The 23129-nt window shown below is 36.2% G+C and overlaps 1 protein-coding gene across 8 annotated transcripts in view; it reads left to right on the top strand.

Moving 5' to 3' along the window:
* Positions 1 to 23129, top strand: part of RASAL2 (RAS protein activator like 2) — a 335304-nt gene that overhangs the window by 106819 nt on the left and 205356 nt on the right. For 2 of the 8 annotated variants that reach the window (XM_020984298.2, XM_020984296.2), the window contains exon 1: positions 9501 to 10392. The exons of the other annotated variants lie outside the window; for them this stretch is intronic. In XM_020984298.2, coding sequence (XP_020839957.1) covers positions 9816 to 10392 — 577 coding nt within the window. In that variant the 5' untranslated portion in view covers positions 9501 to 9815. Of the gene's footprint in view, positions 1 to 9500; positions 10393 to 23129 lie in introns of those variants that run through there. 8 annotated transcript variants of the gene reach the window in all.

Below are 23129 nucleotides of genomic sequence, written 5' to 3'. Positions count from 1 at the left end.
TGCTTAAGGGGGAAGCAGATGGACTCCAGTGATAGGAGATGGGAAGGGGATGTTATGTCACTAATTACTTAACTTTGCATAAACAAAGACTTTTAACATTTTAAAACAAGTCTTTGCTTAACTGCAGTAACTCTTGTTTTGTAAAGCTGTTTTTTAATTGGGCTAGAAATATACATGATCTTCAACTCATCTTTTGATGTAACGTCAAGACAGTAGTTTAATATTCATTTATAGACTGTGTCAATATCCCCTCTCCCCTCTCCCACTACTTCCCCAAATGTAATTGATGGTGAGCTATTGGGGGGCAGGGTAATGAAAATACAGTAAATACACACTTGGAAAAATTTTAAAATAATAATATATTTCAAATTATTTTTGGAGCCAAGGAAGAGGAGGGAAAAAGTGTTATTTTTCATGGTAGTAGAATAGAAAACTGAATTAAACTTCAAATGTAGTGTATGTTTTCATATCATTTAATTCAATCTGAAAGTTGGCTTGTTCCAGCTGATCACTGTTTAGTGGTAGGAGAGGTAGTTGGTAACAAATTCAAGGTAAGGAGAATATTTACCCAATGATAAGGCTTCATGGTGTGGTAGATACAGTGATAGACTTGAAGCCAGGAAAATTTGGGTTCTAATCTGCTGTGATCCTGAACCAGTCACTTAACTTCTTTGGGCTTCAGTTTCTTCATTTGTAAAATGAGGAAGTTGGACTCAATGACCTCTAAGGACCTTTCCACCTCCAAATCTATGATCTTAAGATCCTTTAGAAACAGCTAGGTAGTGCACTAGTGTTCAACCTGGAGTCAGGAAGATCTGAGTTCAAATCCAACCTTAGACCCTTCCTAGCTATGTAACTCAGAGCAAAGTCACTTAATTGGTCTACCTCAGTTTATTCAACTGTAAAATGGACATAATAACGCTTACCTCACAAGGTTGTTGTGAAGATCCAATAAGATAATATTTGTAAAGAACCTACTATGGAAGCACTTAATAAATGTCTGTTCCTCCTTGGTTTGCAATTAATTTTTGCCTTAAGATCTACACACAAAATTGGCTATGCTGACAAGTTTGCAAGTATTTATTAGCTATTGTATTTTACACCATCTTGAGGGGAAAACCAATGAGTATAAATTGGAAAAGAAATGTGCTTTTAAGCAAAAAAGAAAATCTGTAAATTTTACCCTTTGCATTGTGATCATAACTGACATTTGTACAATACTTTAAAATTTACAAAGTCAGTCAGTAATCATTTATTAGGTACCTGCTATGTTCCAGGCACTGTGAAGAGGGCTGGGGATACAGATGTGAAAAACAAATGTCTCTGCCTTCAAGGAGCTTACAAGTAGAGGAAAACAATGTACAAAAGGAAACTGAAAGGGAGGGGAAGACGGGGGATACAGGGTATGATGGAGAAATCCAGAGGAATATAGTAGAGTACGAAATGGAGAGCTGTCTGGCCAGGGTGCCCCCTATCTGTGGAGGTTCTGAGAGGAGCTCTGCCCACCATCCCTCAGTTGGAAGGGTCACAGGGGGCTGATGACTTGTGAATTCGAGGGCTCATGCATTCTTACAATATAAAGAAGTTCCTGGGTGGGGCTGATGGGGGAAGTACCAAGGATTGAAGCCTAAATGGCTTTCCTAATAACTCTATGAATCAGGTCTACAACTATTATTCTCACTTTTTAAATGACCGAGTCTGAAGCAGGTTAAGTAACTTTGCTCAAGGCTAACTAGCTAATTTAGTGTCAGAACTTGATATTAATGCACGCCTTCTGGCTTTCAAGTCCAACTTTCTGTATGAATATTGTTTGTTTATATATGGCACATTATAGAGTGATTAGACTGTATTAGAAGGGAAAAAAGGGGGGAGGGAGCATGTATTAAACACTTACTATGAGCCAGCCCTGAGACACAAATGGAAGCAAGACTATCCTGAGTTCCATCTGAATGGAAGTTTGCAGCCTTGGATTTTTCTGGAGATGATCTTTGAATTTTGTCAACTAGAATTTCATTTTCTCTGTTCAGAAGTTCTGGGCAGTTCTCCTTTATTACTTCCTTCATTCTGGTGTTGAGGTTTTTTTGTCCTATTATCTTCTTCTGGCAGACCTATGTTCCTTAGGTTATTTCTGTGCATTCTGTTTCAGATCAGTATATTTTGCTTTCTTAGTGAGCATATTTTCATTCAGTGTTTTTTGTTTTTTGGTTTTTTTCCCTTCTCTTCTAGGTTGCACTTTACTTCTGTGTATTTGTGTTCTTAGTCTGTGTTCTTTGGTGAGGCTTGCCATTGCAGGTTGCTTTTTTGTTGTTGTTGTTGTTGTTCATCATTTTTGCTTTCTAGGCCAAAAATTACATTCTCATGATTTTCATTTCTCCTTCAAATCACTCAGAAACAGTGTGTTCTGCTTCCAAGGTCTCCTTAAATTCCACAGGATCCTTTGTCTCATCAAGCATTATATTACTTTCCTTTATTTTGCAGTATTTATTCATAGATACCTGAACTCCTCCCCTGGATCGGAGCCATATTTCCTTCTGTTGTTACTATTTTTTTTCTGTTGATTTATCTGTTTATGTTCAGGGTCTCTAAGTTTTCTTCCAGAAATCTTGGATACTTTCAGTAGCTTTTCTTCCTTGTTTTCCTTATCAGTAACTTCCTAATTCCCTCTCTTCTGATTGTAGTTTCCTTGGGTCTCAGCTTCCTTCTACACTGGACATATTCATAGTTCATCAGCCTATATCTGTGCCCAAACTGATTTTTGGGTGGTCAGAAGTGGCCCTTGCTGGATGCTGCTCTCATTCCCTCTGATTTAGTGAAGTGCTTTGCTTGCGTGCGCACACACACACACACACACACACACACACACACACACACACACACACACACACCCTCCACCTTCCTGTCTTGATGGTCTGTCTCCCTCTCTCTGTTCTTCACTTCTCTGGCTCAGCATTGGCACTTCAGAACTTTGCAGCATTGGTGCTATTGGGTTGCTACTTCCCTGCAGGCCCTTGTTCCTAAAGGGCTGTGGCCAACCTGGCAACTGAGGTCTAAGCAAGCTTCTGTAGCCTAGAGCTGAGGTCTCGTGGTGCTGAAAAGAGGAAAGGGGTACTGGCACCTAGGGGTGGATTTTAATGTAAGCCTGTGTCATGTCCCTGAGTCTGCCAAACAAAGGGCTTAGTAGTTCATTCAAAAGGAAAGGAATAAGGTCAGACTTAGCTTTAGGAAGATCATTTTAGCAGGGAAGTGGAAAATGGATTGAAAGAGAGAAAGAAAAGTCAGGAAAACCAAAAGGAAGCTATTGCAATAGTCTGTAACATCTTCACAATTTCAGTTTATTTTCCAATCTTTTTACACCATAGCTAAGAGTTTAGATTGACAAGACCTGTTTCCAAAATAAGAATTTAAATATTTCCATATTGTAGCTCATAATCTTTTTTGCTGTGAGAATAAACTAAATAAGCAGTGTGTTGCCATGTGGTAGAAGGAGCACTGAATTGGGATTTAGGATAACTTAATTCTAGTTTTGGTTTTGCCATTAGCTGGTTGTAACTTTGGGCAAGTCCCTTAACTCATTGAGGACTCAGGTTTCTCAGAGATAATTGGACCAGTGATCCTGAGTATAGGAATAAAAGCTATAGATGTTATTGTGCAGAAATTAATTCTATTTGTAGCTTAATGTTAACGTTTGTTTTGGACTTATTTTAAAAACTTTTTAAGTCATGTTTAATTCCAGAAGATTTTTTTTAATTGCAAATGACAGTTTAAAAATAAATGAGGCATAATTTCTTTCCTACTAACAACAGTGTGGCCTTGAGATGATGGCTCCTTTGGAGCCATAGGGAGATAAATATGTCCATGTGCAGAGGACTAAAATGTGTTATTATTGAACTGTCATCCAAAATGGCTCATTAATGCTGTTAAAAGACTGCAATAAATTATTATTTTTTAAATCTGCATTAAAGAAAATGTTTTAAAAGTAATGAGCCACTAATTCAGAATTAGAATTTAAAAACCTGTAACTTTTTTTTAGGATCCAATCTTTATGAGATTTCAGAATTATAGATCTAGATCTAGTTCATGTCCTTCATTTCACAGATGCAGAAATTGAGGCTGAGATGGATTAAATGACTTGTTAAAGTATATACAGGTTTTGAGTTGCCAGTAGAGCCCATGTTCTATGGTTCCCAATCTTTTATTCTTTCTACTGTACTACCTTCTGCTTTTGCTGCTGAAATCATTACTTCTAACTTTAAGAAATCATGAATCTCAGGAATAAGCCTCCTTGCAAAATTATTAGTTACATGCATTTAGGAATCTTAAAATAGCAAATGAAAATGTAACCATTACCATTAAAACACAAGATAAAGGAAACTAAAGGAAATAGCATTAGATTTTTATAATGGTATTAGATAATTTAATGTTTACAGTAAATCCAAACTTATCCCCCTGTGAGAATGATAGTATTGGATCTTTTTTAATTTTATATCTTATTATAATTGACTATTGAATCTCAATGTGTGCTTTCTGGTTTTCAGTTTTATTTTATGCCATTTCTTGTCATTTCCAATTGACCATTTAGAAATCTTTCAGAAAAAAAAATGTTATATTCATTGAGAAATCTGAAATGTTCCTGAATCCTATATTCTGTATAACTCAAGTATGATTTCCCACCCCAGGTTCTGTTGCAGTCTAGGGGTGTTGGGAACACCAAAATTCAAGCCCAAAAGGTGCAGGTTCTGCCTTGAAAGAATTCAGGTTCTCTCAGTCAGAGACAAAGTTTACTGTTTCACCTGTAGAAGTGGGTAGGCTTTTCAAGAGCCAGTGCATTCGGATGATGAGACTGACCTCTTTCATAAAAGAAAAAGATTTTGTGGGAAGATTTGAATGGGATCCAGGAGTGGCCAATAGTTTGGGATGACTGGAAATTAACAGAGTAGGGGTCTAGATGGAATTAAGGAGTGGCAAAATAGCCTGGGGTGGGGCCAGGTACAGACAATGAGGGCCGCACTGCAAGGGTATTTAAAAGCATTATACTGTGATGGGCCAGGTGCCTCAGGCAAATGCTGGAGACTTGGTTCGGGGGCTCTGGGCTCCTTTTAGAGGTCCAGCTCCAATCTCATCCCCCATCAGTTCTACCCCACTATATGTATGTGTATGTATTTGTGTGTGTGTGTGTGTGTGTGTGTGTGTGTGTGTGTGTGTATATATATATGTATGTATATATATACATATATATATGTATATATATATATATATATATACATATATATGTATATATACATACATATATATATATATAGAGAGAGAGAGAGATCAATATTAATATACATAGACATAAATATACCACCTATATGTTGGTGGTGTCCTTATTGTAATTCTCTAAATTTTATATCAGCAATGCAGCTCTGATCACAGATTTCAAGTACTATCCCTACTCTTCATCTTTTCTAGTTTATAATCCTACCATAATTTTCTTAGGTTTGTTCTTTTGTTTCCCAAATAAAAATCATGAAACCAGAATTTTTCCTTTATTGTTTAGAAAATTCTCTAAAACAATGTGTAGTTTTATCATTAATATGTAAACTATAAGTTCCTTAATGATTGGACTGTTTTTCATTTTGTCTTTGTATTGTAGGATATCACCTAGCTCAGTGCTTTGTACACTATAGGCATTTAAAAATGTTTGATAGATTGCTTAAGGTCATTACCCAAAGTACTTTTATTCTACTTAATTTTTCTTAACTTGGGGTCTGTGAACTTAAAAAATATTTTGATAATTGTGTTTTAATAGAATTGGTTCTTTTGTAATTCTATATATTTTATGCACCTCAAAATACTATCCTGAGAAAGGATGTATGGGATTACCAGACTGCCAAAAGGGTCCATAGCACAGACAAAAAGGTAATAATTCCTGTTCTAGATGCAAAAAGTTATTACTAATAAAGTATACATGTATGCCACTACCTTATAATATGAAATGATAAAATGGTAATTATCTGCATTACAAAAATATGGCTCCTAATTTTTTTGAAACATTATAAAATATTCATGTACAGCTTTTCAGGAAAAAAGTTGTGCTTACAATTTACATGCTGTTTTATATCAGAAAATACATTAACATTTGTATAGATGATATCAGAAAAAATCTTATATTTGTGTAGTGTTTGATACGCTTCAAAATTTTTAAATATACATCTCATTTGCTCCTTCTCAAACAAACCCATGAAGTTGGCAGGTCAAATTTTAGAGTAGGAGAAACTTCCACAGAAAAGATTTGGCTAAAAAAAATAAGAGTTGCCTAAAGTCAGATCAATAGATCTCAGGTTTACTGTTTCTAGTTTGAAAACCCTTTCTAGTAAGCCATGGTTAGTGCCTACCAGCTACTGTGTCCTGTTGCCTATCATTTTCCAATTCCTTTTATTTTATACTGGTCCATTTTAGCTTTAAAAATCGCTTAGTTATATCACTATAGATGTGTGATCTCAGCTACGGTACTGGTTGAAGGTATGGATGGACAGTCTTTGATGGGAACTTGTTGGTGAGTGTTTTATGGTGTATTATAGTCTTTTAAAGTTAGATCTATGTCCATGCCCTGATCAGAGTGAGAATTATATGGAGAACTTGCTGTCAGACTCCTTTGTTTGAAACACCCTCCTCTGAAATCACACTTTACTCAGTTCCAATCTGATGAAAAATGAACTTCAGCACTGTCTTTCTAATTCATTCCAATAGACTTGAGTTTCCTACTTAGTTTGAAAAAGTTGTTTTCTTAACATTGAGCTCCAACTGGAGTATTATACTGGCTGATATGATCAAATAGTGTAACATGAATAGATTTGGAAGACTGTTAAAATATTTTCAAACAAACCAAAGACAATTTAACCTTCAAGGAAACAAAAGATTTAAAGACTATCTTTAAAATTTGTATTAATTTGGTACTTTACGATATTAAGAATTGCTGACCTGGAAAGGACTTTAAGAGAAGTCTTCTAGTCTATGAGGATAGGACCATTATATTATTCCATTACAAATTCAGCCCTGATATTTTTATTTATTGTGCTTTTCTTGAGAACCATTAAGATGAAATGCTCCTTTGGAAGACTCCAGTTTCTTCCAGGTGAGACTCACTGAAGCTGCAGTGAACTGAGTGTTGATTTAGGAAGAGGAAAGAACATAGAATATATCTAGGTCTTAATAATAAGGACTGACTGGCTTGCATTGGAGATTAACATATAGTTTATTTAAGGATGTCTTTTTTCCCCATTCTATTCTCACTTTAGATGAAGGTCATTTTATTTGTTTTAAACAGCACGTCATTCTTGTAAATTTACATTTCAGAGAAGGGATTTATTATATTTTTTTTTAACTGACAGCAACATATCAGCAATGTGTTCTTAATGGAAGTATGTCCATATCCTTATAAGCGAAATGACATTTTAAAGTTCCCTTTAACACGTCTAGATCCCTAATAAGGAGGCTGCTTCTGAATGCTCCTGAAATTCAGAAGTTCTATAGAATTTTCATTCAAGTTTTGAAAATTGCTTTGAATGTTACCAGATAAGCTCATGTGCACCAATGCACAGTAAGGAAACAGATTTCTTTCTTTTCATTTTTTTCTACTATTTATTGGTTAGTTTGGAAAGGTAACCCAAAATTTTCCTTCTACTATTCAATAGAGCAGCTGTAATTTCCATGGAAAAGTATCAATTATGAACAGTCATGGAGATCTCCAGTTAAAATACTTTTCTTGTTTCCCCCCTTCCTCCCCTTCCTTCCCTCTCCCTCATTCCCCTGCCCCAAGCATACTTTCTACAGCTCGCTCTTCTCTCGTTCATACTGATCTTTACTGTCAGGTCAGTGGTCATTGTTCTTTCATAGTCACTTACTCTTTTTCTGTTTGCTTTGTAACATGCTTTGTGCTTGAAGATTCATAGAGGGGAAAATACTTTTATCCGTTTCCAAAAATAACAATACATATGATATGTTAACACACATTACTTATCTTCATAAAAGAGTAGCACAAACAAAAGCAGATGTTAATAAATTAGTACAGCTTTTCATTGTTCTGGCGTATACAAACTGAATATATAAAGATTTTACATTTATGCATAGTTAAATTAAGAAGTGATTATTTATGTAAAAAAGGGTTTTGCTTTTCACACTATGCAGAATAGAATTCCCCTACATAAAAAACTCTGTAATACATTTAATATATTAATAGGTTCCCTAAAATCAATTCATATAATCTTTTCTAGAACATCATGAGAAGTCAGAAAAAACCGACTTTATATTTCATATAAATGTAGGGGAACATTGATTACAAGATTTTTAAAAGTACAATAAGTACATTAGCAAAGATTGGAAGAGAATTTGGAACTTTGTAATTAAATTAATGTTAATTGGGTTCTTTCTGTATTGTTGCTTACTTTCTTTTTTTGAATAGGGGAAAGAACAACTATAATTTTGTTGATTTAATTTCTTTAGAAATCTAGTACTTAAATCCCTTAACATGCTTTAACATATAAATATACCAGGTTACAAATTATGTACTTTATAGCAAAGGAATGGATATTTTTCCAGATTTGCCAAAGTATCATTTATATAACTTGCAAAGTAAAGTTAATTGTCCTTGTAATAAATCTTTTATTGGTAGTCCTGAATCTGTTAGGCTTTCTATTGTAATCCCTTGTTTTTAGGGGATTGTGAGCAGACATTAAAGATTTTAAGGTAGCCTAAAACTTGGCATATAAACTCTTGGTTAAGTATAAAATACTTTAACAAAATTTTAACTAATCAGCTGTTTTTGAAGTTATAGGGAGTGCAGAATAAAAAGCAATTTCTTTGGTTAAACAGATCGGAGTATTTTTTCCATTTGACTTGTCCCAATTAGATTTGCAAAACAAACTTTATCCTCTTACAAAAGATTGAAATATGTCTATCCCTATGTTCCAGTTGCCACAAATTCTTGCCTCAAAACTTTCCTTTTCTTAGCTAGTGTCTAAAACTTAGGAAAAATCCCACCCACATCTCTTCCTACTTCCAGCCTTGTGTGTTCTTTCCATTCTTCCAGTATATTTACATTATTACTGTTTTAAATTATAGCTTTCTTTTCCTTTTTTGCTTGTTCCTTGATTGACTCACCAGAGATTTACCTTTTCCTCAGTTTAGATAAAAGCTTTTCCGTTTTGATAAAGAGCAGTGTTCCTGTTGAAGCTTTGCTAGAGGGAGTCTATGTGTAAATGTCAGTGAAATTGTTCAACACTTAGCACTTCTGCAGTATGAACAGAACTACATCGTGATGGGCAGTGACTTAACAGAATATTTTTGTGAATTTGCACGGATGTCAGTTTAAGTACTTTCACATTCTGCTTTTAACCCACCATCATTTGCATGGTAAAAACTTTACTACTATTGGCCCATAAAGGTGTTTGTGGGTTTTTGTCTCTCTTCACTACTCTTTATTTTTTTTAAAAGTTATTTCCTGAAAGCCTGGTATAGAAGCATTTACCCCGGGGCAGGAAGTGCAAATGGCCTGCTAGAAATCTTCATCGTTTTCATAAACTGAAGATGGAGCTTGATCCGGGCAAGAGATTTTTGGGTGCTGCTCACATTTTCTGAGATCTGGGAAAAAGGGGTAATAACATGACACCAGCCCTTAAACGGCAACATCTGCTGTGGTTCAAAGCCACACAAAAAAAGCTGCTTAAGTAGTAGAATGCTTTCAGCTATCCAGACAAGTGTGGCTTGACTGCAAAGGCTGCAAAAGTTGAAGAAAACTCAGTTTAGGGAAATTATCAAAAACTGTTTGATGGAAAATGAGCATCTTTAGAAGGCAGAAAGCTCTCCGTCCTGCAGGCTATCAGAGATCTCTATCAGAACCTGCTGGTGGTCCTTTAGGAGGGGGAACAGGTTTAAAAAATTGTCAATGGTGCCGTCCAGCAAAAAGTAAGAAGAGGACTTATGAGCATACTGATTCTGAGCTGGGGAAAGCACTGGGTGCTTATAGGTGGCAGACACATCCCAGCCTTCGGTGGAAAGGGAGCAAAAGAAAGAGATCACAGAGTCAAAGAAGTGATCACGACAAGCCACAGTCTTTTGAGGGCCTCCTGAAAACAGTCCACAATGATGTTTGTACTGATGATGTTCATGGAACACCAACAGCGAACCAAGCTGGTGGCACCAGGTCATTTCGGATTCCCTTCACCCGATCGCTTTCTGAACCTGCACCCCATTGCAGTAGCAGAGCTGCAAGGTCACTTCAGACTTCAGTAAGGTTAGAGAATTCAGAGCAAGAAGGATATTTCACTCGTGGTATTTTCTCTACTCTGTCCAGTGGCTTCTCCAGAATGCTGAGTCTAAAAGGAGAACCCAGCCCTGAGCCAATGAAAGAAGGTATATTGTAATAAATAGGGGGAAAAAAGGGCAGGCTGAAATTATTGTAAAGTAAACTAAGACATTAAAGATGGGGAAAAAAGGGGGGAAATAGCTATCTTCAAATATCTAATGAGAGATGTCAACTGAAAGAGGGTTATAAGGCTTGTTTTGCTTGATCCCAAGGGTCAATTAGGAATGATGATCCAATTGAATTCCTTCTTGATATAAGAAAGATAACTTTAGAGCAGTTCAAATATGAGGCTGACTTGTAGGTAATGAGTTCCCCATTAGTGGAAGTCTTCACACAGAGACTAGATGACCACTTGTTGGGAATGTTATAGAGGAGATTTCTGTGTTAGGTATAAGGGGAAAATGAATGACCTTTTCAGTTCCTTCCAACTCTGAGATGCCATGACTGAATTTGCTTCTTAGAGAACAAATTATCTTATAATTGGTTAGACCTTTTAAACAGTAGATCACTAATTGATTTCAAATTGCTCTGTATCTTTCAATGAATAACTAATAGTAGAGATGGATAGACATTTTAATAGGCCCGCCAATTTTAGATTATGGAGTATTTTCCCTTCAGATTGTGATACTGCAGAGTTATATTAGTGTAGCTGGGTGGGAGAGCCCTGATAAAAAAATTTCCTAACCCAATTTTACTATACCAAGGTATGTTACATATTAAGTTCATTTTAGTAGTAGAGGGGCAAATATTTTTCTTTAGACAACTCTAAGAATTTATAATTAGTCATTTATTTTTAGATTGACATTGCTTAAAAGATATTGGTTGTTACAGCATTACAAAAAAAGGTTATGCTCAAGTATTTAATTTCTCCCATTGTCTTTTTAAAAATCAAGAAATTATTTTGCAGAAAATCATGTATTGCTGGATAATATTTGGAATACTCAAAAACCTTGTCATTTTGCTTATATCTTATAAAGTAAACTTTTGGACCATATGAAATAGAATATAGAGCACTATGTGTGGGATGTTACACCTTTGAATTTCATGATAGCTATGACAAATGAAAGCAGATTTTTCTCTTAGGTTCAGATAATAGAACCAATTCAAATCTTTCTTTTATTTGTACATAATTCCTCACATATTCTATGAGATGTATTATTTTACCGATGATGGTATGTTAAAGCCCCAAAGGGGGGAAAAACTATTAAACTTTTAATCTGACTTCTTCTGGATTGGCAGATGTTATTCAAGCTAACTACTTCAACAAGAAGTAGGCTGAGGCATTTAAAAAATCTGTGGCAGTTGTTGAAATTCTTATGATGGTTACACTGAAACTCTGATAATACCTCAATCCAATTGAGTCATGGTTGGACAAACTCTTAGCCATAAAGAAATTTCAGCGTGTTATTAAAATGAAATGTTTCATTTCAATGGCCTTATGATCTCTGGGTTATATAACTTTTAAAAAGTCAACATCACCATCATGTGCCTCTAAAACACATATGCACACGCATAAGCAGACAACAGAGTGACATTTCAACTGTTAAATGATTTTCCAGATATATGCATGACTATAATTCTAAGAAGAATATTCCTTATTTTTAGCAAAACATTGACACAATTTTTCTACCTTATTCCTTGTTTGAGTCTCTTCACCTAATGAGTTTCAGTCCTGTTTAGGTTGTAAGTGATAGCTGAGAGGAAAACTTTCTATTGTTGGCCATGGTTTCCTCTTTCTGTGTAATTAGATATTTTTTTAAAACATCAAATGTTTTTATTTCTCAGAATCTCATTTTTCCTTTATATCCTAGTCTAGGGGCTTTTATAATATTCAGAATGAAGGAGATTCAAAGGAGAACAATTAAAAGTTAGAGTCTCATTATTTTTGACATATGTTCATTTTGTCAAAGAAACTACACTTATTTTCACTCTGTAAGCTGTTTTGTATAATGGTAGTATTAAACTTGGACATTTCTGCAGTCTTCTTGCAGGCTGAACAGATTTAGCATTTAACAGTTATTTGCTAAGCAGTTGATCAGTCAGTAAACATTTATTAAACCACCTTCAATTTGCTGTGCTAAGGGCTAGGGATACAAAAAGAGGCAAAAGGCAGTCCTGCCCTCAAGGAGCTTGCATTCTAATGTGGGGAGACAATAAGCAAATGCATATGTGCAAATGATATATACAGAATAATTAGGAAGTAAATAACGGAAGGAAGGCTCTAGAATTAGGAGGAGTGATGAAATGTCTTCTGTAGAAGACAGGTTTTAATCGGAACTTAAAAGAAACCAGGGAAGCCAGTAGGTGGAGATGAGGAAGGAAAGCATTCCAGGCATGGGGGCTCAGAGAAAATGTCCAGCACTGAAACAAAGAGTGTCTTCTTCTCTGGACATCAAGGGAAGCCAGTACTACTGGAACAAAGAGTGTGGGCAGGGAGTTAGATATAAAAAGATTACAAAGGTGGGAGGGGACTAGGTTATGATGGGCTTTGGATGCCATAAGATTTTGCATTTGCTTCTAGAGGCAATAGGGAACCACTATAGTTTATTGAGTAGCAAAGTGACATGGTTGGTTGGCCCTGTGCTTTAAGTAAATCACTTTAGTGTCTGCATGGAGGATGGATTAGAGTGCAGACTGATGGCTGGCAGACCTAGCATCTAGGCCTGAAGGGATGAGAGTCTACACCAGGGTGGTACTATATGAAAGGCACTGAAGTCTAAGACTGTTCCTGCCCTAGAGGAGGGGAGGTTTCATTGTGATTTAGAAGATGATAGGTATTATAATATACGCATACTCTTTATATCAAGCTCTCTCCTTTTTCTCTATTTCATCCAAAAATGTGGGTAATTTCTAAAGATATAAAATTTCATATGCAGAAAATAACAAACACCTGTCAAAGCCCAGCATTGAGGATGTTAAGTTATTTTGGTATCAGTTATTAGTAGGTAAGTAAATATATTTGTTTATGGAATCATTTTATTGATAACCAATTTATAGTGGTGACACACAGCTCTCGTACAGAATTAGTAATGATCAATTAAGGCAGCAAGTATTTATTAAGTAAATTTTATCATACCCTTTGTGTGAATGAGAATAAAAGAACAGAAACTTCAAATTCACTAATGGAGTTCATTTAACATCTCAGTAGACTGAAATCTTCAGTACAAAGATAAGAGAAAGCACCAGTAGGGTCAATGTAGACTTTCCCTTTACCCTCTTAATAGTGGCCTTAAACTCAAACTAAATTATGTCTGGGTTTTAAAGATCATTAAAAAAAAAGATCATTTAAAGATGAGATCATAGAAGCCTTTTATTTTATTTTTATTTCTTGAAAACTTAATCTTTGGTATGGTTTTGGGGTGGGGGTGGGACAGGGGGAAGACCTAGAACTCTTGTAGACCCAACCTATTAGCTAAATTCTCTTTTAGAAATTTAAAACATGTCTTTTGAAAGTCAATTTTAAAATATTGGCCTTCATTTTACTTTCCTTCTAGTCTAGGTAATTTGAAGAATAGGAAGGGGGTGAGAACAATAAATTTATTGTAATGGTCAGTTGTGTAATGAAACCCTAAACTTGCTCCAAGCATATTCAAGATTTGTTCTTATTGTCACCTAATGCTCTACTCCATTCTGTTCTCCATGCACTGAATCCTACTGTTATGATCTATAAAGCACAAATAACAGTTTCATTAAGTATCAATTATAATTTACCATAATTCTTACAAATTTACCCATGTCTCCTTCATCCTCAGCCCTCATTTGATCTATCCCATCCCCGCTAGCTGTTTTTTTGTTTGTTTGTTTGGTTGGTTGGTTGGTTGTTTTTTTTGTTTGGGGTTTGTTTTTTTTTTTATATCTCCTTCCTTCCCACTTCCTTTCCTCTCACTGTCTTCTTAACTCTTTGCACTCTGGCTTCTAACATCATCATTTAACTGAAACTACTCTCCCCAAAGTTGCCAGTGATCTGTAGTTGCCAAATCTCATGGTGTTTTCTAAGTGCTCATCCTTTGTAACTTCTCTGCAGCCTTTTGCATTGTTGATCTCGCTCTTCCTGAGACTCCCTTTTCTATAGATTTTCCTGGCACGGCTTTCTCTTGGTTCTTCTCTGTATCTTCCTGGCCACTTCCCCATCCCTTTGTTGGATCTTCAGCCAGGTCACACACCTCTTAAATGGACTTGTGTTTTCCTTTATTCTTTGCCCTTTTTACTATTTTGCTGGTGATCTCATCTGCTCCCAAGGATTCAATTATCATAGCTATTCAGATGACTTTCATGTCTGTTTCTCTGGTCTGGATTTCTGAAATAGCCTGTTGGTTGGTTTCAATGCTAAAGTCTGTCCAATCCAATCTCCACTCAGATGACAAAGTGATCTTATTAAAGTACAGAGCTAACAATGCCACCCTGAGTTTAAGCTCCATCCAGGCATTCCCCTTGTCACTAGAATATAAAATCCTCTTGACTTTTAAAGCCCTTCATCATCTTTATGTGTATTTTCACTGGCTATCCTTTAGACCTGGAATTCGCTCGCTCCCTCCACGTCTCCCCTTCCTGGTTTCCTTGGTTCCTTCAAGTCTCAACTCTCACCTTCTGCAAGAAGGAAACCATCACATCCCAAGCTCCTCTCATCCCCACTCCTTAATGCCAGTGCCTTCCCTTTGAGATTATCTCCAATTTATCCTGTAAATATATTGTTTGTAAGTGGTTGTTTGCATGTTTTCTCCCTCATTAGAGACTGAAATCCTTGATAATAGGGGCTGACTGTTTTTCCCTTTCTTTGTACTCCCAGCCAGCACTTAGCATAGTGTTTGGCACATTTATTAATGCTTATCAACTGATTGGAAGGAACCTTAGAAGTTAACCCGTCAGGGAATGGCTTTTAGTAAACTATCCCATAATATCATCAATATGAAAAGCAAAGAAACTCTTAAATAATACTTGTGGTTCAGGGGGGGAAAAAGGGGTCTGTCTTATTTGCTGGATATTTCTAACAGGGAGGCAAACATGGTTGGGGAAACCTCTTTTTCCGTTTATCAGCATACAAGTCACATGAAGCTATTAAAGCTTAAAACTAGACACTTTTGGGAACCATTGTATTTCCAGAAGGGAGAGAATGTGACTAACTGGAAGTTTCTCTCCTCAGTCTCAAGCAGGGAGGGAGCGCAAGTAAAGTCATAATAGTAATAGGTAACATTTATCTGGTGCCTTAAGATTTAGAGTGATTTACATATATCATTTCATTTCATTTCTTTTACTCCTATTATAACCCCCATTTTATAGATGAGGAAAGTGAGGCTGACAGAGGTTAAGTGACAACCAGTTTCACACAGATAGAAGTATCTGTGGAGAGATTTGAACTCAGGGCTTCCTGTCACTGAATCCAAAGGTTTTTTGTTTGTTTGTTTGTTTTTTGTCATTCAGTAGTTTCAGTTGTGCCCAACTTTTCACGACCTCTTTTGGGGTTTTCTTAGCAAAAATAATGGAGTGATTTGCCATTTCCTTCTCCAGCTCATTTTACAGATGAGGAAACCGAAGCAAACACAGCAAAGTGACTTGCTCAGTGTCACACAGCTAGTAAGTGTCTGAGGGTAGATTTGTACTCCAGGCCTACTACTCTATCCACTGTGCCACCTAGCTGCTAACAGTACCCTGTTAGCTTTTTGTATAGTTGCAGGATTTTAGCATTGATTCTACATTGTTTTGTATAAAATCCTGAAAATTGTTCAAACCAATTTCATGTTTTAAAATTTCACTTAAATGATAAATTTTTTTCATCAACTATCCATGATGGAGTTTGTTTTTATAAGGCCAAGTAGATAGTTCTAGTAAGTTAAAATAATTAAAAATGCTTTCATCATTGTTTCTGTCTGATAAAAGACACAAGTTCAGTGTTGCATTCTATTTCCCAGTTAAACATTCCTAGGAAGACCATTAAATTTGTTATTTTATCAAATGCAATATCTTTAAGCTTATCTGACTTAATCAAATCCTCAACTTGAGATTCATGCTTTCCGTGACTACTTTAAATTTTTCAAAGCTCTTATGGTATGTTTAATTAATTTTTGCACTCTGTGAAATGTTAGTTCATCCTGACTGCAATGCAGTTGAAAGTAAAGAAAAATGCAGTGAAAGTTGGAATTAAAGAATTCTTCAAGAATGTCAATGATTAAAGCAAGGTCTTACAAAAAATTAGTGTTAGCTAATCTCTTTGCCAAACCAGAATTAGAAGAACAAGAAAAATGCATGTATAATGCAGGTTGTACAAGCCATTTAGCAGTGTTAGTTTGTAAACTACATGCTGCTCATCTTGGTCCCAGTACTTGACCAATTTTAATAATTTCAATTTGATGGTCTTTTACTACACTTTCTATTTTGATTTAGTTTTTATTAGATTGGTGATAAATAGGGATACATTGTCCAGAAATATTTTTAAATGATTAACTTAAGTTTTTAACCCCTAGATATTGAGTTGCCAAGTGATAATTGCACCTGGTGATTTAAACAGTGCTGAATGATAATTTTAGGAAAATTTTCTAACAATTTCATAGTTAATCCAGATAGATTGTATTGTTATTATCAGAATGAAATACAATTAAGTTCACTTTCAGATATTCATTATTAAAGCCAAAATCATTTAAAGTAGACAATAACTTATTGAAAATATTTTCTGCTGTGGTTGACACCAATTCTTTTAAAGTTAACAAATAACATTATTGCTGCAGGAGCTGATTGAATGGGCACTGACTGTGTTTAACAACTAGCTTGCAAAATTCCTGAAAACTTAACAGTTGGCTCTTATAAGCTAGTATAAGCTGGCACCTGCACTGCACTGACTGGCAGTCTTTAATCATGCTCTTCTTCCCCTTTATGAGTGTCTTTGGTGAGGGACTTTTCATCATCAGTTGTCACTAAAAAATAAATAGGCCATATTCTTTGTTCATTCAGAAGGGCATTGTGATTTGCTAGGGAATTGTGATTGACTGGCTGGAAACCTATATCCCATATGATATTATGTTTAAGATTACCCCTTTTATGGGGCTCAGGCTCATAGAATCTACCTTCTCTGTATTCCTATGAGATTCCTTAAACAGGAAGCTAAGTGGTGCAGTGTATAGAGCACCAGGGCTGGCGTCTGGAAGACCTGAGTTCAAATGTGACCTCAGATACTTAGCTAGGTATGTGATCCTGGGCAAGTCACTTAACCTCCACCTGCCTTAATTTCCTTATTTGTAAAATGACTATAATAATAGGAAGTACCCCCTCAGGATTTTTAAGGATCATGTGAGATGATATTTGTAAAATCTTTTGCAAACCTAAAGTACTATATAAATGCTATCATAGTTTTCCACTTGTTTCACACAATATTTGTCTCTAAATTACAAATGCCTGACTTATGAATGAATTATACCTATCATCTGGCACCATACACACTAATGGCCTTGATTCCTATCTCCCAGCCTCAGTCTGATGGAGTGTCCACTGTCATTATCAATAAGAGGAAAAAAATGAAGCTTTCAGAGATTGTGGAGAAGAGAATAGTAGGGTAGGCCAAAGGTATTCCCCAACTGTCTTCTAGAATTTGTGAATTTTTTCATGTTACTTTGAAAAATGTAAATACCTCTAAAAAGATTATGGGGCTTTCAGATATATTAGTTCATTAAGTTGTTTCACTCCCCAAATCCATCTGAGATCAGATGAAGTGAATGTTCTAGTTGGTTGCTGAGGAGGGTAGGTGTCTCACAGTAGGTCATGGGATCCATGGGTACTTTGACATGGAATGCTTTGGGTAAAGCTGGTTTTGATGCTGAGGAGGTGTCAGAGAACAGCAAGATAATACTGAGATATACTCATTATATTTGCAAATGAGATCAAGCTGGGAGGGATAGCTTCCAAAATAAATGGCAGTCAATATGCAAAAGGATCTTGACAAGTTGGAGAATTGGAGAATATTCAGTAGGGAGAAATGTGATGTCCTGAAATTGGGTACCAAAAATAGATTTCACAAGTATAAGGAAAGCATGGGTGGGAAGGAGTACTCAAAGGCTAAGTTTTTAATATAGTACCTACTATGTGCCAGTCATTATGGTTTTTTTTTAACAGATATTAGCTCATTTGTTAAAATAGGTCTTTTAGTGGACTTGTACGGATCAATATGAGTTATAACAGTGATGTTACAGCCAAAAAAGCTAATATGATCTTGAGATGCATTAATTGGGAATAACTTTCAGAAATAGTGAAGTGATACATCTCTGCCTTCAAATGACCCCACATGGAATATTATCTGTTCTAAAGGCCAAGTTTAGCCACTTTGATGACGTGCAGCATGTTAGGGAGCAGGGGAACAATCAGAAAGGTGAGGGACCCTTACTTTGTGATCTTTGAGGATTGGTTGAAAGAGCTTGGGAAAGAACTTAGACTAGAAGAGAGAAGATTTAGGGGACATGATAGCTGTCTTCAGGTATTTCAAGGGCAGTCATTTGGTAAGTGGACTAGACTTGTTCTCTTTGTCCCTACAGACCAAAACCAGGAGCAATGAGTGGAACTTGGAAAAAAGCAGGTGGAGGCTTGAAGTCAGGAAGAGCTTCCTAACTAACAATTAGGACTATTCCAAAGTTGAATCAATTGCTTTAGGAGGTGGTTTCTTCTCATTTGAGGTCTTCAAGCAGAGGCTGGATGGCTATTCATCAGGGATACTTGAGTGGAGATTCGTGTGTGTGTGTCTGTGTGTCTGTGTGTGTACAGGTGAGAGAGAGAGAGAGAAACAGACACAGAGAATGGTGGTGGTGGTGGTGGTGGTGGTGGTGGTGGTGGTGGTGATGATGATGATGGAAGATCATGATGGAAGTTCCCTTCCAACTCAAATTCTGTGATTCTGTGATAGCCAATTTCTAACTTTTGCCTAGCACTTACTAACCAGGAAAGGAAGAAGAAATGCTTTTAGGATTATATTATCTCTGAATCATGAATCTCCTCTCTAGCATCTCCAATATCTAGCCTCTACTTCTATAACTTTAGTTATGGAGAGCTTATGGGATAGCTAGGTGGTGCAGTGGATAGAACACTGGGCTTGGAGCCGGGAAGACCTGAATTCAAATGTGACTTCAGACACTTAATAACTATCTGATTCTGGGAAATCACTTAATCTGTTTTTGCCTCAGTTTACTCATCTGAAAAATGGGAGTAAATATGGCACTTACATCCCAAGAGTCTTGTGAGAATCAAATGAGATTATAATTGTAAGGTACTTAGCATGGTGCCTATCATATTTTGTTGTTTTTCAGTGATGTCCAACTCTTCATGACCCCATTTGGGGTTTTCTTGGCAAAGATATTGGAGTGGTTTCCCATTTCCTTCTCCAGCTCATTTTACGGATGAAAAAACTGAGGCAGTAATACAATGCTTGTTCATTGATTGATTTGGTAGAAGCCCCAAAGTTTCTACCTCACAGGAATGTTGCTAAATGTTATTGTTGCTATATATTTGCTATAGAAATACAAATGTTATTATTATTAATACTATTATTCTTATTCTAGTATGTGATTTCCCTATGGCCTGACAGATTTTAACTTATTTGCATTTGGGGGTGCTCTCAGTTTTCAGTTTGCAAGGTGCTGCACATACAGCAAATACTGGATATTGATTAGAAGAATCAGCGATAGTGCTTCAGGCCTAGCATCCTAATTTTGTGGCTAGACTATCTTATTCTATCCTTTTGTACGTTGAAACCCATGACTCAGTTTACCATTTAATTAGCCAAATCTGGACATCCCCTCAAAGAAGTACAAAGAAGTGTATATTCTCTTTTTTACTAGTCCCAGCAGATATTGTCTGATAACCAGCACAATGACTGCCCTCTGACATGTGTATTTGCCATCTGTTACATGTAAGCTGCAATTGAGTCTTTAGTCCATCAGTTTGGAGACTTAAATTATGTTTCCTCTTTTGTTAGAAATTATGAAGAACTGCAAATGAAGTGTTTTAAATTTTAGTACTTCTAGTGTTTTAAAAAATATAACTCTGCTTCCTTTTTGAGTCTCATGATAAACTAATAAAGCACATGAATTGTATTTTTATATAAAAGTTCTCAAAACATTTCAGGCATGAATCTTATTAGTGCATAAATCCATTATTTGATCAATGGATTCGAGATCATTATGCAATGCAAAATTTTATGACTTTTACCAGGGAGTGAGGATTAATTGCAGAATAAGTGACTTGCCCAGAGTCACACAGCTAGTAAGTGGCAAATGTTTGGTCTGAGGCCAAATTTGAACACAGGCTCTCCTGATTTCAGGGCCAGTGCTCTATCCACTGTTCCACCTAGCTGCTCCTCATTACTTCTTTCTCTAATGGCTCCGTCATCAACTTTCATTATCTTCTTGGGGTCATTTACCTTCTGAGGAATATGACAAAGACATTACCTTGACTTCAGAGTGATTCCTGGGTACATGGCTGTTGTTGATAATCTGTTGCTTTGGTTGTGTTGACCTTATCAGCTTTCTGTTGAAAATACAAAAGGACTAAAAATCCTGAATCCTTAAACGATTACACAGATGTTTTCTAAAATAGCTAATACCCAAAGTGGCAGTAGAGTATAGTGTGAAAATGTGTTGGACCCTGACTCTGCCTACCAATAACCTCTGACATCTGTAAAATGTCTATGTAAAATCTATATAAAGTTTTTATATGTAAAATCATCTATGAAATGGGGTTAGAATAGATAGATGAACTGTAAGTTCCCTTCCAGACTTAAATCAGTCCTATGAAATGCAATGTCCTAGTGTATTTATTGACCTCCACCTCCTCTCCTGTGGAATATCCGTCTGGAGACCATGGCCACTGATACTAGCAGTGGCTTGCGTGTCATATTTATTTTTTGAAGTTGTGCCTTAAATATGCATGAGCAACATTCTACTGCTCGGGAATTCTACTCCTTAGAAAAGGACTTGTCTCTTCTGAGGCACATAACTCTGGCAGTCAGATAAGAGGCTTGGTACTGAAAGATTAATAATTACCTTTCCCCCTAGATGTACTTTTATAATTTGCTCCTCTGTAACACACTTATCATGTATTATTGTGTCAATGTACTTGTCTTCATCACCCTATTCTTCTGTAAACTCCGTGAGGGCAGGGATCATGTCTTATCTAAACTTTGTATGTCCCCTGAGCTTCAATGTTCAGAGAATACTGAATGTTTAATAAAGGTTTATTGAATTGAATTGAATATTTTTGCCTTGTCTCAGCACTTAATGTCAAATGTATTTTCAATAATATAGCTTCAAAAACAGAGAGACTCTGGACTTGTAATCTGGACTTGAAGTTGGCCACATAAAACCAGTGTAGTTCCTATTATTCACTCATAACTTACTCATTTAGCCAAATGCCCTGTTTAAATGTAGAGGAAAAGTAGGTTTTATCTGCCCCCTTATAGCCTATAAAAACCAGAGTACCCATACTCAAATTCTTTAGTCTTCAGTGTGTTTAGAATTCTGATGGAGTGATTAATTTATTCCACTGTTTGAACCTTTAGGGTATGCACTGCATTAAAATACATTTAACCTCTCTTACTTACTAGGGAGCAGGAATTAAATGGTTCATTGGCTTTTTATTGTGGGTTTCTAAATCTTTATGTAAATGACCTTTCCTCTACTGGCTCCCATCTCTTAACATCCCACTTTGCCTTTTCCTTCTCTCTCTCTCTCTCTCTCTCTCTCTCTCTCTCTCTCTCTCTCTCTCTCTCTCTCTCTTCTCTCTCTCTCCCCCTCCCTCTCCTCTCCCTCTCCCTCTCCCTCTCCCTCTCCCTCTCCCTCTCCTCTCCCTCTCCTCCCCCCATTCCATCTCTCTCCAATTCTCTCTGTCTGTCTCTGTCTGTCTCTCTCTGTGTCTCTGTCTCTGTCTGTCTCTCTCTCTCTCTCTCTCTCTCTGTTTCCTTTGATAAAGTATTTTTTACTTCTTTGAAATGATTTTTATGTGTGGTTGTAACTTGGCATTTTAGCCTAATCGTAAATAGCCTATCACATTCCTGTAGCTCTCACCAAAACAAAATTCAGACCAAAAGTGCTGTTCGGTTCAAATAAAAAATAAATTGTTGTTTACCATGTCTCTGTGATTTAGGAAGGTCTGCATGTTAGGGTCATGGTAAGTCAAGACTAACGATTTTTTTGTACCTCTCAACTCTTTTTTTAGATTCCTATGTAGTTATGTGTATACTAATATGGGTATCCTTTGTAGTTCATTCTCACTTAATGTTTTCCATTAATTCAGTAGACATGTATTTCAGAATTGTGTTATTTGAAGTTGTTGTTGAGGATCAGTCAGTCAGCTAGGATTTATTAAGTGCCTACTATATGCCAGGCTCTGTGCTAAATGCTGGGAACACAAAGACGAAAAAAAAAATCCCTACTCTCAAAGAACTCACAGTCTAGTTTGGAAGATAACATGAAAAAAAGCTATATATAAATAAGATAGCAAGATAAATTGGAGATAATCTCAGAAAGAAGGCATCAAGATTAGGGAGAACTGAGAAATACTTCTTAACAGTTAGCTGAGACTTGAAGGAAGCCAAGGAAGTGACTTAGTAGAGAGTGGAGGAAAAGCAATCTCCCTTACATTCCAACAATGCCTTGTGCTAGGTAGGACAGGTTTTGTTTTGTGAATGAATCCACAATTAACAGAACATTTATTATCATTAAAAGGCCTTATTTTGACTGACAGATTAAGAAGATCTTCAGTAATCTTTGATGTCATAATGATGATGATGATGATGATATCTGACATCGATATAGTA

This window comes from Phascolarctos cinereus, unplaced genomic scaffold (genome assembly GCF_003287225.1).
Source record: "Phascolarctos cinereus isolate Bilbo 61053 unplaced genomic scaffold, phaCin_HiC Scaffold_5;HRSCAF=322, whole genome shotgun sequence".
Taxonomy (NCBI): domain Eukaryota; kingdom Metazoa; phylum Chordata; class Mammalia; order Diprotodontia; family Phascolarctidae; genus Phascolarctos; species Phascolarctos cinereus.
This window is presented reverse-complemented; position numbering and strand designations above follow the sequence as displayed.